At 47.7% G+C, this 18,221-nt stretch overlaps 5 protein-coding genes across 5 annotated transcripts; 1 reads left to right on the forward strand and 4 right to left on the reverse strand.

Annotated features, from left to right (window-relative positions):
* Window positions 1-631: 631 nt before the first annotated feature.
* Window positions 632-2,415, reverse strand: GLAREA_01754 (Zn2/Cys6 DNA-binding protein; the record flags this gene model as incomplete). Its single annotated transcript, XM_008088970.1, has 3 exons — window positions 632-1,549; window positions 1,601-2,272; window positions 2,359-2,415. The coding sequence occupies 3 exons, from the start codon at window positions 2,413-2,415 to the stop codon at window positions 632-634; spliced, it is 1,647 nt and encodes a 548-aa protein (XP_008087161.1).
* Window positions 2,416-3,522: 1,107 nt separating this feature from the next.
* GLAREA_01755 (uncharacterized protein) lies at window positions 3,523-5,026 on the reverse strand (the record flags this gene model as incomplete). Its single annotated transcript, XM_008088971.1, has 2 exons — window positions 3,523-4,219; window positions 4,269-5,026. The coding sequence occupies 2 exons, from the start codon at window positions 5,024-5,026 to the stop codon at window positions 3,523-3,525; spliced, it is 1,455 nt and encodes a 484-aa protein (XP_008087162.1).
* A 7,368-nt stretch (window positions 5,027-12,394) lies between these two features.
* Window positions 12,395-14,534, reverse strand: GLAREA_01756 (Protein kinase-like (PK-like); the record flags this gene model as incomplete). The annotated part of the gene is made up of 3 exons (XM_008088972.1): window positions 12,395-12,852; window positions 12,902-14,370; window positions 14,488-14,534. 3 exons carry the CDS (start codon window positions 14,532-14,534, stop codon window positions 12,395-12,397), a joined length of 1,974 nt encoding a protein of 657 aa, XP_008087163.1.
* Window positions 14,535-15,144: 610 nt separating this feature from the next.
* On the reverse strand, window positions 15,145-16,810 carry GLAREA_01757 (P-loop containing nucleoside triphosphate hydrolase; the record flags this gene model as incomplete). The annotated part of the gene is made up of 2 exons (XM_008088973.1): window positions 15,145-16,272; window positions 16,325-16,810. The coding sequence occupies 2 exons, from the start codon at window positions 16,808-16,810 to the stop codon at window positions 15,145-15,147; spliced, it is 1,614 nt and encodes a 537-aa protein (XP_008087164.1).
* Window positions 16,811-17,591: 781 nt separating this feature from the next.
* On the forward strand, window positions 17,592-18,158 carry GLAREA_01758 (uncharacterized protein; the record flags this gene model as incomplete). The annotated part of the gene is made up of 1 exon (XM_008088974.1): window positions 17,592-18,158. One exon carries the CDS (start codon window positions 17,592-17,594, stop codon window positions 18,156-18,158), a length of 567 nt encoding a protein of 188 aa, XP_008087165.1.
* Window positions 18,159-18,221: the final 63 nt, after the last annotated feature.

Below are 18,221 nucleotides of genomic sequence, written 5' to 3' on the forward strand. Positions count from 1 at the left end.
CTATGATCGTATGTGACAAAGGTGGGTGGTTTTAGATTTATATAGTTGACGCTGGAGGGCTGAAAAAAGAGCGGGGGGGTGTGATGAGAGAAACACAAACACAGCTATATGAGTTTGTAGGGAAATTGTGTTTTGGTGGAAGAAGGGTGGTTGTGTGGTTGAGGGGGTTGTGGTGTGTGAGGACTTGTGCGGTTGTTAAGGGAGTCGGGGTGCGTCACGTGATGGGAGGCCGATTCAAGTTATGTCAGAAATGACGGCGTGTGGTACGGATTTTAGAACGCTTTCTTGGTAAATGCTGAGTTGAGAGATTCAAGGCAGTCTGTTACTCTTAATGAATCAACTTCAGACGGACTGCTCGACTAAGTTCGATAGAGTGTTTGGCAGTTAGTTGCTAGAGAGTTGGTTGTAATACGTAGGCGAGTGTCATTTGTGTTGGAACATCGATCAAATGAAGCTACACTTGTAACATATCAGTTCATCTCCGAGAATTATGAAATGCTTCACAGACAATCGATCTCTAGATCGGACCCGTTCGAGGTGTTCGAAAACAACATGCTCTTGATCGACCCTTTAATCTCTTCAAACAAACAATTCGTCCCATTGTATTTTATTTTGACCATGGTTCAATGTGTTAAAGATCTTCTCCAAGCCCCCGTTCCCTCATCCCAGTCACATCTCTAATCCTTCCAAACACTTTTCTCGCTGTAGATCTCTGCTCTTCACTCGCGTACACCGCTTCTTTCGTAACCTTGATACACCAAAGCAAAAAGTACGCACCGATAGCACTTGTCCCGGGACTACCAGCAGGATTCCAAAGAAGTGATTCTTTGATAATGAAACCATTACTGGAAACGTCACCCAGAGATTGTGGAACGGATTGGAGGATCTCCTCCACCAGCTCCGTGATGATGTTTTGTGAGTAGCTGATCATCTGATCAACATCGGATGTCTTCCATAAAGCAAGACATTCCAAGATTTGGGTATGTAGAAGCAGTCGGCCGGTTCGCTGATAATTGAGTTCGTAGATGATCCATAGATCTGGATACAGCCCTACCTTCTCCGGCCAGTCTCTCAGCTCTTCTTCGGTCAGAAATTGGCCATCTGATGTGGTAAGAGAAGCGGTAGGAACTGTTTTGTATGCCCAGCAAGGACCAGCTCTCCACGCAACAGATTCAGCCTCGAGTTTATGCATCTCGCCAATCACATCAAGGATCTCCGTCACATCATGATCACTCGTGTCGAGAGTTAACTTCGCTCTCAGTTGCCTAGCCCGCCGACATATTCTGACAATCTCGAAGTTTGTCTTTTCGATTTTGTTTTCTGGCACATCTTCGTTGAGTTGTGAGAGTAGCTCTTCTTGCTCGAGACTTTGACATGGTGCCAAGTCGTCTGGGAAAGCTAGCTGTTGTCGCTGGATACGATGATGGCTCAATCTCCATAGACTCCATCCTCGAGGGGTTCGCAACTGGTCTGAAGTTCGCAATCGCAAGATGTTCGCCATACCCTCAGTGTGAGAGCCACATCTTTCTGGATTTGGGATGAAAATGGACTGCTGGTTATCAGTCTAGGTTCTATATGAGAGGTTCGGGGTAAAACTCACTTCAAATAAATCCAATAACACAACAGTCATCAATGCATAATCGCTAACCTTCTCTTCATCTTTCTCGCTTGCCAACGTTTCGCTCAAGCTTTTGAGTGCTTTACCATAATATGTATCCGCACGTCTTCTGACGTCCTTCACTTCCGGAGAAACCTTGGGCATAGATGTAGCAAGCGAAGCATAAGAAACTGCACGAACAGCGTGACGCAGTGAAATTCGACCTGCAATAGGTACTTCCTCAAAGAGCATAGGTAGATACTCCAAAAACCCAGGGGTCGAAGTCGATGTACATGGAGGAAGAACGTATTTGTTAAAGAAGGAATCAATTACATTCTTCTCTTCCAGTTTTGTGGATGAGTCAGTGGATGTAAGACTCGGAACAAGCCAAGGTGTAGGATTGAGATTTATGTTAGATAGGAGATCAGAAGATTGAATAACCTCTTCTTCCGGGAGCGACGCAGAAGGACTCGCTGTTATTGATGACCGGGCTTGTGAAAGTGTCCAAGTCGATGTAGTCGATTTGGTCGCGGGTTGTGATTTCCGCAGAGACGCGATAGCCGTCCTCTCATTTTCATTCTTGAAGATAAATTTTGGTGCTGTAAGCTCGCGGTAGCCGCTGCAATCTTCATTCCGTTTCAAGCATCTTTGACAGGAAGGTTTTGTTTCATCACACTGTGTTAGGTCAGAACAGTAATGATTCGAACCAGTTGAAGCCGCGCCTGGGAACTTTCCAAAGAACCAGCAGGTAGTAGACTTACTTTGACCTTTCTTTTTCGACACTGTGCACAGCCTTTGCTTGCCCTTGATCCGGACATGTTAGTCTCGTGTGCCAAGACTATGACCCGCGAAAATAGAGGAAGATGGCAAGTATTTTCCCAAGCAGCAGCCGAATCCAGATTCTAGCGAGGAGGGTTGTAATTCGATGGCTTTGATCGAGGTCAGTAAACTGGCGGAAGTCATGTCCCGTCTGTTACAGGGATTCTTAGCGATTACCCAATGTTCATCTGACATCTACAGCCTTGCAATGAGGCGTAGCAGATGGCAAAAGACACTTCTGTTACACGACTTCGCTTAGGAATTTTTAGATCAACATCACACACCTCGTAGAGTGTACGTATCCCCTAGTAGTTATTTTTAATAATACATTCTAGCATCTTTCGCAAAGGAGTAGGGAATCGGAGCGCAGAAAGAAAGGTCATTAGTTCCAGATGTATAGATCAAATAGTCATTTGTTCTAGTGTTTTTAAATATCATTTCTATTCGCTTTTGGACATCAGTGTTACGCACATTGCTAATTCATAACATTCCGACCCCAAAAGCCGCTCACAGCTGAAGGAAGTTCAAGCTCAATACGTGCAATACAGACTCCATGGATATATCCACCGCATAAAGAATACCATTGTTCACCGACAAGGCAACAACTCGGCGCCTTCCAGAATGATGCGCGTAGCCAAAAGGAAAGCCAGCCAACCAATGCAATTATGAACAAAAAAGTCGCATCAGTCGAACAATGCAAAACAACTCTCTAAGCCAAAACCAAGGTCGCGAGGAAAGCAACAAGGCCGTTTAGTGTCCATAAATACCGTATGCAAAACAATGTAACACAAACACCAATAAATCTAAATGATGAAAGGTGAAATAGCCGACTAATGTCGAGGCCGAGAAGGTTTGCCGAATGAAAGCTTAGAACTCCGATCCGCAAGTCGTTGAATTTCTAAGGCGGTAGGCATACCGCAGGGAATAGACCCAAAAGGTCAAAATTAATAATAGGAATACGATCCGTGCTGATCGTTTTTGAAGAAAAGGTTGATATAATGGGTTCGTTGTGAGTATATTGTGCGAATGCGTGCTTAATCCCACGTCATCATCATTGCGCAAACCGAAGTACAGGAGTATGGGAATAAGATGAATAATTGAGATAATCACCTCTTGATTCTCTTCGATGGCCGTTTCGCTTTTTTCTCGTCCATGTCCGCCTCTTCTTCTTCGTCATCTTCATCATCGTCATCGTCTCTCAAACCTCCACCAGTCTTTGCGTTACCCTTCTTTACACTGATCAAACAACCTTGGTGCTTAAGTCTTTTGGTCAATTCTGTACTTGGCCTCATTCCACCGAAATCCTTGGCGTTGAAGACGTTAAAAGCGTCGCTAAATACTACAGAACTGACGGGCACCGAGTTCCCGTGTGCCATTCGCGCTGGGTCGAGTATCATCAAGCTGAATCGCAAGCTATACTTTCCAGGGGTTCGAACAGACAAATCTGGAAACGTAAAGAAGCAGCCTTCAACACCGTGTTCATCTTTACCCACAAAGGGTGATGAGACAAGCGTGCCCATCAGCCTCCTCTGCTGCCGCTTATCTGTAGTCCCTGGCATGGCCGTATCGTCCTTATCCGCGACTGGATCCCACAGCGTACAATGTACCACGGTGCAGGGATGTCGTATCATGGCTTTGATGGCCTCTTGGGACGCATTGGGGTCTTCAACTACCATCTGAAGAATTGGGGGAGGATCGATTACTCGACGATCGCGCTCACCAAATCCACAGGCTCGTGCTGCGACAGGTTGTTGGCGCATGCGTATCGAATGACGAGGAGTGGACCGTTGAGGTTGCGAGGGACTACAGGTGTTAGTAAGCTGAATCAAGTATCTGTAGTATTGTAACACACCCATGGTTGGTAGGGGCCGGGCTACTGCTTAACAATCCCGAGATTTGCATTGAATTAGAGCTCAAACCCTGAGGAGGCGGTGGTGGAGCTTGCGTGACCGCTGGCTGGTAAGATTGCTGCGGTCTAGGCGGTGGAGGAGGTTGCAGTTGAGGTATAGAATGAGCGCGCGGCGCCTGGATCGGATGTAATGGCTGGTGGTGTTGCGGTGCTTGAATATTCTGGTGTTGATATGGTTGTTGCTGCATAGGAAAGCTGTTGTGTGGTCGAGCTGGCTCTTTCTCAATTCTGTCCGTGCCAGCCTTGGGAAGTTCACTCGGCCTTTGACTAATTTTACGATGCTGTCTCTGAGGTGACTGTCGTCCTTGTGGGTGTTGAGGAACATATTCGCGTGGTATTTGAGTTGCGGGTGAAGGGACCAATACTGGATCCTGACGCGGATGTGGGCTGTGTACGGCTGGTGGGGGATATGGGCCGTGGAATATGTGCTGTACTGGCGCAGCAGGATCTCTCTCCGCCAGCCATAAGGGATGTTTCGGTTCTTGTGGTGGGAAGGATTGCGGTGGCTCAGGAGGGTATGAGCTATTGTGCAATGGAGCTCGTTCCAATCGCTCCTCTCTTGGCAGCAGCGATGACATTGGTGGTAAGATTGGTTGCGATTCTCGTTGAATTTGTGCTTCGACTATTCTCGGAGGATATGAGTAATTCTGATTCGGGGGAGGAGGTGGCCCCTGGTACCGGGGCGGGTGTGTTAACGACATCTTGTTGACTTGTCGACTATGACGGGAGTGTGTCGCAAGACCGGATTCGAAGAAGTGGCTGAACGACGCTTGATGAGACTAAGCAAACGGGGAGCTAGAAGTATTGTGAGAACAGGAAGTGCAGAGCGCATGAGGGGAGTCTTACCAGGGTGGTGCCGAGGATAGAACTGTCAATGACTGCAAGTACCTAAGTATATAAGTTTCTCCCGCTTTACACGCAGGAAGAGTCGGACCCTGGAGGGGTATTTCAAGTCCAATGACCGCTGTTCATCCAGTTCCTGTCGCAACGGGTCGTCAATCGATGCAGTACCTGACACCAGCAATCTTGGAACAAGGTCTGGACAAATCCTTGGGTTTGGAGAATAGAGCGGCGTATTTAACAAGAAGAAGAGGAGGCTTCGATCTGGTGTGGAAATGTATTATGAGTTGTCTTTTGGCGCCAATGAGTGCAGTTACCGCATGGCAGAGGGGACTAGCGGCTTGTACGAGGTAGGGCAAGCTCGCGACGAGTGTTCGATGCTCGCAAGTAAAAAACGTCTTGCAACGATGGCTGGGACGGTGGACAAGAGACGAGTCGATTCTGGCAATGCGCAAGACGGTGACTTCAGAGCGTACCGGATTAGGACGGTACCCAGTTGCAGTGTTCCGAATCGCAGTCCTGCAGAGGGCGGGCAGCGAGTGAAAAGCCTGCGACGGGGGAGTTGGAGATGTTGGTTTGTGTTGGTGGTACAGTTTGTCGGGATTGCAGTCGTCACACGCACGGGGCTAGCTCAATTGACGCTGCTGTCGCTGTCGATATTGATGTAGTGGTGATGCCAATGTCGAGATGCGCACGAGGTGTTTGCGAGAGCGGCGTGGGAGGAGAAGATGCTGTGGGAGTGGAGTAGCAAGGGAGAACTGAAATACAGTAGAGAGAGAGAGAGAAACAGTGTGGAAGGCGAGACGAAAGAAAGATGCAAGAGAAGGTTGAAAGTTACTTGACTCCTCGAGTGATCAACACCGGACGGTGAACGGTCGACGATCGCCTGCTCTCTCCAGGCGAGCACCAGCTTTGGCTGGCTAGCACTAGCCTCGACCAGCTTCCAAGCCGTGGCCGTGGATAACATAACCTTAGAACTAAGACCCGCAGCGCTTGTTGCGAGAGCAATCACAGTGGACCAAACCACTGGAGAACCGCCAAAGCCATCCCAATTCGCATGGATTTTAGCTGCCCGCGACGGGACTTGGTACCTTATTCGCCTTACCTGGTTGCCGCTTAGGGGGGCCATGACCTGAAAGGTGGTGGTGGCCAGTCGCAGGGTGCCAGAATAGGCACAATCCACGCGGCATTGGTGCGGATGCTGCTCGATATGAGGACGTTTGTCTGCTTCGAGGGCCGGCGCAGAGGTGCGCCAATGGTTGAAGCCGTGGGATGGGACATGAAGTGAGAAGCCAGTAAATGCCCCTAAATGCCATAGACGGCGACATGGATCGAGAAGTCTTAGAAGAGAAGGAAACGCCGAGGAGAGGGAACAGATTGAGCAGACTCAGCAGAGCGTCTGACTGGCCCAACCAAACTTCTCGCGCCGAAGTATATTCCCTCGCCCAGTACCCCGGTCCTAACCCTGGAAGCAGAACCAGGACGGCTCGACCTTTGGATTCGATGACCTGGTCTGAGCGAGAGAGTAGACTCAGAGTAGTGCCTAGCGAGTGCAAGTTCAGGAAAGCCTCATGTCAACCTAACTCCAAGTCTTGCGACAACCACCAACAAGAGCAACAGCTATCCGACCGAACGTGTACAGAGGCACCATCATTCGAGCAAACTCCACTCACCCGCCATCCCCCATCCCCCATCCCCCATCCCCCATTCACCATCCACCCTCAACACCATCGCCCGAAGAGAAACCACCTTCTCCTCCGCCTTGCATCTGCAAACCGCCCACGAGCTCATCCACGCTTCTTACCTGGTTACAACCTTCGTAACTGCATGTTCATCCGCCACCATCCTACCAACCCCAGCAATCATTTCGTTCAGAACGCGCAACTTCACTGCAAGCACTCCTCGTCTAGAAAAGACCGAAGAACACCGTATGTCCGATGTCCAGCTTCTGACTGCGTCGGCCAGTCTGCACTCCTGATTTTGAAATTTGCTTAGTTCTGCTTACAGCGAGACCACGTACACTTTCCCTCTTGGATGCATCCTCACCGCATCCTCGCCATCAGCACCCCGAATATAGCTCTGGTCGCTCGACTGCGAATGAGTGGAACAGATTGAATGCCAGGTAACACGAGCCCAGAAACCGGGTGCAAGTGTCACACCTCTGCGACTTGCTTGCATCAAACGCGCTGATGGAGGGGCAACTGGCAGGATCGACTGGACATAACAATATCCACGGAACTCCATGACGAACTCTTCCCGCTAGACGACATGTACAATGTACAATGCTCGGGGTCACCACTATGGATAAGAAAGTCTCTGCAGTTTGGCGCTTCAGGATTGGGTGGCAGGCACATCAGGAAGGGGGACCAATTCGCCAGAAAGGCGGTGGTCTGTGGTTGCATCTGTTTTCGCGGTGCACACTCGAAAGTGGCAGGCCTGGTCGCGAAGTACGAGTTGTTCGCTGTCCCGGGTTTTGGGGAGAGGTCTCACGTTATTCTGGATTATCCGAGCCCAGGGGGAGGGCTGAGAGTACATTTCATCTGCGGCCTGCCGAGAACCACCAGTATCGGGTCTTCATAGGCCGCCGACGGACGCCTCCAAGGTTGGAAACCACAAGCCGATGCGGGGAATGGGTTCGGGAAGTACGATGAAGTCCTTCTTATTGTACAGAACCCCTCCGAGGATCCCCAGAGTGGCGGTTCGACCTTGTCAAAAGTTATCATGAACGTCCAACAAACCACCCAGACACCGTTGTACTGCTTCCAGGACACTTCCTCGACGGCTGCAATGCGTTTCCATGTCGCCCTTCTGTTGGTTGAATCCATGACAATCATGAGCTCGTCAAAACACAACATGGAAATTACCACCCAGAGTGTAACGCCATTTCCTTGTCACCCGACCAAGCCAGCCGTGTTGGATTTGTTGGCGGAATCATCATTTCTTCAACCCCGTCGCATATTGGAAAATGATATGAAAAGGCCCTCGTTCATCTACCAATCCTGTATCACCCAACAGGTTCGCGCTAAATTGCCGATTGAGAACAACCGGTAACTATCCGTTTTTACAGCGTCTGAATGAATGCTGTCATGGTTGGGGTCTTGCTAAACGTTTACCTTCACAACGAGTTGCGCGATCATTCGAAAGGATTATTTCATGTAACATTGTCCTGCAGTTATTCGCAAGTATAGTCGAACCTTCACCCCCTTCTCCCGTCCTTCCCAATCTGGCTGCGGCGTGACAGTTCCAGCATCGCAACTTCTGGCGCAGCTGGCTGATATGAACAGACTTGAATGTTGACGGTTCACAGAATCTAGGGAAATCACGGTACGCTTAATTTCTTTCAGCGGTTGAGTCAAAATGTGGATTTTTAATCATGTCAAATATGGACGCTTCCCCATATGAGGAAGCTTACCCACATTGAATTTCCATCTCACCCCCACGCCGTGCTTGCCAGAGAGGCGCCTGAAAGGGTTGCCAGAATCTCAGTCAGCGCTTCGGGCCCCTGGACCCAACCCTTGCAATTGCGGAGACGAAGAGGCAGGGCAGGGCTCATCGGCTTAATTGTTCAAAACTGTGCCATCCCCATTGTGGTGCCCCCAACGCCAGACTCTAGTTCCGCCTCGAGGTGACAGGTCGTTCACGGCTGTTGTTATCTTGACTCTTGCGAAATTAGCCTTGATGCGCCAATTAATCTCGCCGGATATACTCTTTGAACTTGTCGTAATATATCTACAGCGTGTTATGGTACACAAATCAGACCAAGCTCGCCGGGAAATCTATCAACAGAGCCGAATTTCCCACTTTCTGGGCGTGAGGCATCTAGCCCGATTACTGGGAACTTGGGGGCTCAAAACCTTTGTACGACCCGCGCCTGCCAAGCAGAAGACGATTAATCCGGTACATGATCAAAGTTGATTGGATGGACGGTTAAATCAACTGCGTCGTTCATGCTCACCTCTACCGAGTTCACACCAACACACTCTTTGGAACGGCCAGTACAATTATGATAAGAAAGCCAGGCTTGTCTGATCAGACCACTATGACGTACAAATTGGTTTTTATTCAGCGCTGATATTCACTATCTCTTCTTCAACAACTTTCTGCGTCCGAGCAGCACAGCTTGCGAGGCTATCAATCTAGCGGGTTTTTAGAGCGAAACCGAATCTACACCAGTGTACAGGCCACCAATTAAGATGGTCTTCAAAATATATCAACTCTGATATTGTGGTACCTCAAAGTGTAAATTTGAACTTCCACACCCCTTCCACAAAGCCGTGTGTAATTGGTTTGGTTCATTTGATCTCCTGCAATAGTGGTCAAGCGTTTGGCACTGCAATTCTCCTGAAAATCATGCGATCGAAATTTTTGCAACTGTGTCCTAGGTGAGGCGTAAGCTGGAATAGCAGAACAAGTGACATGGCAGAATCAGGAAGTCCATTTCTGCGTGCTTTGACTTGTAGGAAACAGCCATGAGCGGGTACTCACCTGCCAGATACCGGTTTCCAAGAAAAGTTCCTATTTACTTTCCATTGCTAATATTGTTACCATACTGCACTACGCAAATACACCCAAGGCTAACAGTGGGAAAGCCTTGAAAATGGTTCATATGTCCAAGGGTCTCTTCTGTTCAACATTACCCAGGATGTTACTCGAACACGACTTGTGAAGTCAGATAATGCTTGCTGGTTGTTATACAGTAGCGTATAGTGACATTTGGCCATTGCCAGCTCACAGATCGCAGTGTCACGGGGTATCTTGTACCTTACAGGGTTAAAAGATGCCTCCTCTGTTTCGTCAGAGTCAGTCCTGATTTCAGGAAAATGACAGGAAGAGTGTGCATTCAGTCCACTACATCAAGCCCTGATCCTTCTCCTACATTGCCAACATACAATTGTGGACATTTCATGAGCACGTTGCTTGAATTTAGAGTCTGTGTTGTGGTCGGAACACGACTGCGAAAACTGCATGAAGCACAAAAAAACGTGTTGCTGCAATATCACTCATGTTCTCAAATAACGTGGACATCTCCTTTGCAGGATGTGACACCACCTCTGCGGAATTATGCTTTTGCCAAAGAGAAAAGCACGAAAGGGACATTCGTCCAGTAAATTTTCCTTGCCGAGGGTAGTGCTTGTCGTAACACGTTCTTTATCATTCAGAAAATTCATGCCTAACCAGATCGTCGATCACGCTGTACCACCACCCAACGCCGAAGCACATAAAATGCTTTTGCGGTTTGAAACCACCAATGGTACACGGCTATGAGATCAGTCCATGGTCGTAAGATGACAACGTGGGAGCCTGGCTTGTATTCCTATGCGGCCGGTGTCCTCACTCAACATGGAGTGGTTCTGCCAGCAACAGGAATATACATGAATCTGTTGGTCGCCTAGCTTTTGCCGTACACGGCTTCTCACTGCGGGTTTTCTGCTCTCAGGCTGACTTTTATGCTGTGTCTCGGCGCTCGTTCAGTTAGTCAGTATAAGTTTTCATCGTCATTCACTTTTCGATCTTTTCCATGAGTTGGTACTGCATTGCAAGGGAAAATGACAGCATATATCAGACCATTATGTAACCCGCTTATGCGTGTAGGGGTTTTACGGGATACGTCTGAGGAGTGGAAGTTAATGTAGTGAGGATGGACAGACAGAGGTCCGGAATTTGTTTCCTCTCGACTTTTTTCTCGTAGGATTTCCGAGGGGATGGAGCAGCTTCCGCTATCCACGGACAGTTCTGAAAGTTGAAACTTCAATGCTGAACAGTACCAAATTATTATTAACGTACATCATTTGAATCGCTCTCAACTTCGTCGACTTTATCACCCGAAAACTGCTTTACAGTGGAATATTAAGCATTGCATCAGCTTTTAACCAACATTCCAAAGTGCCGTTGCTTATCCGCTACATATTGTTAACATCTAATTTCACTGAACCGAAGGCAAGTAGACTCTCTTAGAGAATTTTCTCTGAACTGTATGAAATCACACGTAATTTGGATGCAGGAAATGGCGATGAAGTTGTGACGCTGAGAGGTGGAAGATGGAACATCTGCTTCTTCCTTTTCTTCTTGCCTGGAGCAGAGCCTCGTAAATGCCTAAAGATGTCAATACTAAGCACCAGTTCAAAGCTGCAGTATTAGATTTTATCTTTTACGCAAGGGTTTGTCTGAATTGCGAGATTTAAATTAATGAAATACAATCAGTAAGTCTAGACATTCGAATGTTGGGATTCTTCTTCTAACTGTCTGCTTTCCTATCCTAAACACTGACACTGCTCAGGTAGAACTTGGCTGATATTATAGAAGTTAGCCCAACGTTTTCAATGGTGTTCGGCGAGATAGCGATGAAGTTGGATCGCTATAACTTATTCTATTCTTCTTTGCATAGTACGCTTAATTGACTTGAGTCTCATACTCGGAACGAACACAAAATACCTGATAGAAACGTAGCTGTCGCCATGTTAAGAGCAGATTGCCAGAAGAGACCTCAGGTAAGAGAAACCATTCTACGTTTCTTGCTATTACATTGACTTGTGGGCCCCATTTTTCCACATCTTGTCTTTGTCTTTGAGATTTTTCGGAGATCACGAGAGCGAAGAGAGACGGCAAACATGAGTTGATTCGTCTAGCATGTTTTCATAGTTTTAAAAAACAGTAGTGTGTGTTCAGTTAAAAAATTGGAAGATTAAGTCAACCATTCAAACTACTCATGGGTCCTTTGAGTAGCGTTAAATCTGTTCATTTCATCCTACTCAGTTGCCTCATCTGAATCAAGCTTACTCGGGTTCAGCTGCGAACCGTCGACTACTATACACCGGTGTATTGCAAGCCGGACGGGATACCTCTACGGTAGCATAACGATATGATTTTACTAGAAAGCTATCTTTAGTCGCCTTGTTTGAGTGAAGATGCTAGTCTGCCTCTTTTCACAAGGCCGAACAAGCGTCTCAAGGACAGAGTTTTGGAGAGACTTTTTTGATACTGTTATACTTGCAACGCACTGGTGGTCATTTGCACCTTCCGCGCAAATACATGTCGTAAACATATATTTAATAACACTAATGCGTTTTGACTGACTCTAGCCTATCGAACAAGTAGTAAGAAATGTAGGGCATATAACTATCTCTCCTGTCCGAAATGAGTAGACTCACCCCGTCTAAAATTATACATTCAACGGCACTCCATTCATAATAATCATATTTTCATTTTCTCATAGCCTTTTAATTTTTCCATCACCAACTCCTCTCCCAAACCTGATCGCAGTATCCCCGCCCAAACCTAGAGAGGCCAAAAAGAATAATCGTATGAACAGACAATAAAACCCCAATTAAACTCCAGCTGACTTTATTGCCCAATGACAGTTCCAATGCAGCCACGCCAACCATAGGCCACCAGACCAGCTGTTTTGGCGTGGCTGGTGAACAAGTGTATGTGAGCGAAGCGAGCTTGCCTAGGAAGATGGCAAGTCTGAATAGCAGGTGCAGCGTCTGCATATTAAGAGTAGCCCATGAAATAATATAATGTTTGTACAGTGAGAGTTGGTGTTTCAGCTCTGATGTCCGTGTAGATGGAGGAGGCATGAGGAGTGGTGTCATAATTTTTAGTTTCGATTTCGGTGGTCGAGAGGGAAGTTGAGAGTCGGGAGATGCATCTTCCATGTATGCCCCGGATGAGGCTCGTTTGGTGGGCTCTACATAATATGTTAGAATTCGAGTGTTGAATAGAAGGCACATACATACCGTTAACGGGTGTCCCTGGTACCATTGGCGAATCTATCGACTGAATTCGTCCACCAAGGCCCTGGGTACTTCCATTCCGTTTTCTGGGCGCACTGTCTAAACCTTTCTCTGTTTGAAGAGCATGCAGAATATCATTCGCACTGGGTCGATCAGCTGGATCGATAGCCAATAGTCTTTTCAGAAAGCTGTAAAGCTGATTTGGTAAATCAGGGCGTTCTCTTCTCTCCCCTTGAAAGCCTGACCAAGTACTGATCTCTTCTCTGAGAAGGTCAATATCCTCATTTTCTTCTTGAATACTGTCTGCGCTTTTGTAGGGGAGTCTGCCAAAACACATAAAGTACAAAATCATTCCAAGACTAAACACGTCGGATTTCGTTGTGAAGTTACCATATCTGCCATTTCCGTCTCGTTTGAGTACTTCTGGAGCACAATATGATATCGTTCCAGTAGATCCAGTATTCTTACGGATTGCGTTCTCCGACTGAACCTCGCCGAAGTCGCTTATCAAGCACTTCATCTCGTTGCCATCCTGATGAAGTAGGCAGTTACTTGGTTTCAAGTCGCGGTGGATGTAATTAGATGCATGCAGATGGGCCAGCCCGGAAGCAATGTCTTTGAAAAACGAGAAAATCTCTTCAAAAGCAAGTTTCCGTTGATGGCTAGAAGCGCTCTGCAGATTCGGGCGTTCTCCGCGTCCTCGAGATCTCCTACGCATCTGCTCCTTCAATTGTTCCTTGGTGCTACTACTTGGCATAGGGCCAACAGTGTACTGAAGAAGGTCCCCAGAATTACAGTATTGCTGAAGAATATAAGCACACGGAACGGACGGGCTGAACCGGTTTAGCTTGACATCTTCTAGCCATACGTGACGGTAGGAGACTAGATTGGGATGAGATAATCCTTGAAGTAGCTGTACTTCGACGAGCACCCTCTCGAGCCATGCATGATCGTCTCCAACCGGAACTCTCTTGCATGCGAACTGGCCAAGCGACACTCCGTCCAGCTCGTGTCTGACTAGCAGAACCACCCCTTTACCACCGCGCCCCAACTCCTTTTCCTCTATGAAGAACCTCTTGAAGTAATTTGGACTGAAAGCATCTCGTTTGATACTATGCCCTACAGGTTGGATTGGTGAACTGGCAACGAATTCTGCATCAGATACCGAACCACCTGTACTGTTTGTTGGAGAAGAGAAGGCTGGTTGTACAAGTCTTCGGATCGGACTTGAGGGCGGGTTAGATTCGTCTGTTCTCGAATTGGCATCGTGTAGCATGCGAAAATACTCTGGGCTAATGAAAGGAGATGCGAGCGGAGGCGATCGAAGAGGCGAAGATGGGCGCTCTGGAGAAGAGGATCGAAAGGGGCGATGGCAGGTAGGGCAATCCGAGATGGAATGGCTAGGGCTTGCGCCTCGGAGGACAAGCTGCTGCGTGCGCGGATCTCTTATGACAATTGCATCATTATGGCGACTATGAAGCTGTTAGCTATGATTCCGATGGTTCGTAGTGATGGTGTCTCTCTGGCTGAGGAGATGTGCGGACAGAGAAAGCTCTGAGGTTTCGAAGAAAGGTCGAGGCCAGACTTACAGTACAATTTCGCGACTATCCCTTGATGAATAGGGAACGAGCGACATTGTTCATAACGGCATGCGAAGCTGCCACAGTGGCATTGTGCTAATGGTGAGCGAACAGCCGCGGGTGCGAGTTCCCTACAAAGCCTTGCGGTGTTGGTATATGTTTGGAGCTGGATGAGTTGAGTTGCTTCGTCTGCTTTGTTTATTAGGTTGTTTCCCCACATTCTGCAGTCCAGGGGCGGCACATGAGCCACCGGACATCACGTCAAATGATTTATTGTTCAGGCGAATTATATCAGACGACATCATATTTTATACGGCAAAGTCTTACTAATTGTAAACCTCCAAGTTGATGTACACTTGTTCTCGTGACATTAGATGGCCCATGGCCTTCTGGAAAGGGGAGTGCAGCTCCCTAGTACGTACTCACTGCCAGAGCTTTCCCGCAAAAGCACAAAAAAAGTTGTGAGCATCGTCCCTAATATTCATAAAGTGTCTTTTATTTTGTACTCCAATATGCACCTCTAATATAACGCCCCCAGATGTTAAAGACTCAGGTCCGTAGACAAGATCTTGATCTACCTAACCATTTATACAGCTCCAGAAGCATTTCCGATCACTAACAAGTTAAACATAAAACTCGTCCATTATAACCCACGAACGGCATGCCCTATATACGAACGCCGTTCAATCCATTCGTAACGCCATCCACACCATGGACGCCATAGTCACGCAAACAGTCCGCAGTGACCTTTTCCAAGCAGCCAGCAGCTGCAGCCACAAAACCAAGATATGGCTTGCTAGGTTGGAGAACTCGAGAAAGGTATTCTGGATGGAATTGGACACCGACAAACCAAGGGTGGTCTTTGAGCTCAATGATCTCCATGCGCTCACCTTTGTCATCCTTTCCAATGAATTCAAATCCCTTCTCCGAGAGACGCTCGACGTAAGCGGGGTTCACTTCGTACCGATGTCTGTGTCGCTCGTTGATTTGACTACTTTCGCCGTACATTTTGCGCAATCTAGACCATTCGGAGCCTTCTTGGAAAATGGTCGGCCGAAGGCCTAAGCGCATCGTTCCTCCGAGCTTGTCTTTATCAATCTCGGGCATGTAGATCACGACTTTATCTACAGCATTCGCTCTGACTTCTTCGGACGCTGCGTGTGGAAGACCGCATATGTTTCGTGCGAATTCGACGACCGCAATCTGCATTCCCAAACAGATACCAAGATATGGACGCTTGTTTTCCCTTGCATATTTCGCCGCTGCAATCATGCCTTCAATGCCTCTTTCACCGAAGCCACCTGGCACCAAAATACCTTGCGCGGTACAGATACAATGCCATGCCTTATGGAAATCGACAGGCCGTTTCTCTCTCGTTTCCTCCTCCAGGTCTGACGCATCGATCCAGAGGAGGTTGAGCTTTTGGCCGCATCGCATCGCACTATGTTCGAGAGCCTTGATAGTGCTCAGGTAGCTATCGTGGAGATTGACATATTTTCCAACCAGAGCAATTGTAACAGTCTCATAGAGACGTTCCTGCTGGGAGGTAAGATTTCGCCATTCCTTCCAAGTCCGTTGTCCGAGCTCGACAAGACTCTGAGATTTGGTAACTGCATCGAGATTCAAGATGTTGCCAAGGGTTTTTAATATCCCTTGTTTTTCGAGAAGAAGGGGTACATGGTAGGTTGTGTGTACGTTGTGAACGGCAAGGACTTGCTCAGGTTCAACTTGACAAAACATGGCAATTTTCTCTATCGTACTCGTTTCCAAGGGGACGTCGCATCTGCACGCAATCTAGCGATGTTAGAAGGCTTTCTACCGTATATCTCGATCTCGTAAAACTTACCAAGTCTGGCACAAGACCAGCTCTACCAACATCTCTGATAGCTTGTTGGGTTGGTTTGGTCTTTTGTTCGCCGGCAATGACAGGTACCAGTGAAACATGAATCTGGGCAAAATTTCCCTTCCCGGCCCTTCGCTTCAACTGTCGCATTGCCTCGATAAAGGGAGCACTCTCAATGTCACCGACTGTACCTCCCAATTCGATTATACAGATGTCGGGACACTCCTTCGTATCATCAACTGGAATACGTGCAACTCGCTCAATCCAATCTTGAACAGCGTCTGTCAAATGTGGAACCACCTGGACCGTTTTCCCTAGATAGTCTCCACGACGTTCTTTTGCTATAACGTGTTGGTATATCTTCCCAGTAGTGATGTTGCTTTCGCGCGTAAGGGTGATATTGAGATATCGCTCGTAATTGCCCAGGTCGAGGTCAACCTCTCCGCCATCGTCTAGGACAAAGCACTCGCCGTGCTCGGTTGGAGCCATGGTACCAGCATCGACATTCATATAAGGGTCAATCTTTATCGAAGATACGTATATCGCGGTCAGCTATTGTGCTCTCTGTCAAGCGTGCTGTGAGACCTATCTTAAATCCAATCGTCTTCAGCAGCAATCCAGCGGAAGAAGCTATGTCGAATTGATTAGCACATTACAGGGGCATCAACAGCTCTGCATGCTCGTCGAGTCGCTCAAAATCTTGTAAGCCGGGTGCGTACCAATGGTCCCTTTGCCAATGCCAGAAATGACACCTGCGACGCAGTTAGTACATGTTGCTAGGCGGGGCAATTTTCCGGTTTCATAAAACATACCGCCAGATACTATGATATACTTCATGACTGCGAGTACACTTTGAGGCGTCTTGGATCTTTGTGGTGCCCTTACTGGCTTTTGCCAGGGGGAGGGAAGAAAGAAAAGAAGTCAGAGCTGGAAATTTTGGTGATCGGGTCGGGTCCCTGGTGGGGCAGTTGGAAAAGATCACGCTAGATCGTTTCTGGCCGCACGCGTGAGTCTGTTGGCGGGGTACGAGTCACCGCCTTCTCACGCGTTGAGTGATTCAGTGATTGGAGCCGTAGGCAACTCCTCCTCGAGTCGGAAGGAGACTCAATGGACCCTGATTGTGGATACTTACCGCGGTGTATCTAGATAGGTACCTTATAAAGCAACCTAATCAAGAGATCGTTTGAAAACATCTAAGACACAGCTGACTGTCCTATCTTGAACGAACATCGAAGCCAACCTCAACCGTTTAAACTGGTCTTTACAAGACATGCCGATACAATATAACCCACAATCTCTGGAGGACAGTGTCGCGCCCATTCCCGCCTTGTCAATTTATATATCGGCCGACCCGTCGAGGAAAGGTCCCATAAGCAGTCAAGCGGGAAACGTCACGTCACCTGAGAAAAGAAACAATTGGAGTTTGCATATCTCGATCAACAACGCTGAGTCCATCCAACTCGACACGATCGTTGGACCAGGCGATGTTCTCTTGTTAGAAGTAAGCCACCAACCAGATCGAGGAAGTGTTAAGCGGATTGACCTCTCAATACCCACGGAATTGTCGGTGGAGAGTATTATCACGGTGCTACGAAAGCACAAGCATGATTGCTACAGATTCGCACCAGGAGGAAGGGGGACTCGGCATTGGATGAAGACGACACTTGCGCTCTTGTTCTCTGTCGGATATCTCTTGGATGAGTATGAAGTGCAACAAGCCAAGAAGGCTTTGGAAGAAGTATGGGCTGGCCAAGATCAACCTGTAGCTTCCAAGGAGCAAGCCCAGATGGAGATTGGAACATTCTTTGACCCCGACGAAGCAGACTCGAACCTGTAGTACCAATTTGATATCAATATAAAGAAGTCTCGCATGTGATTAGAAAGCTTCTCGAGTAATCTT

The sequence above is a fragment of the Glarea lozoyensis genome (genome assembly GCF_000409485.1).
Source record: "Glarea lozoyensis ATCC 20868 chromosome Unknown GLAREA7, whole genome shotgun sequence".
Lineage (NCBI taxonomy): Eukaryota > Fungi > Ascomycota > Leotiomycetes > Helotiales > Helotiaceae > Glarea > Glarea lozoyensis.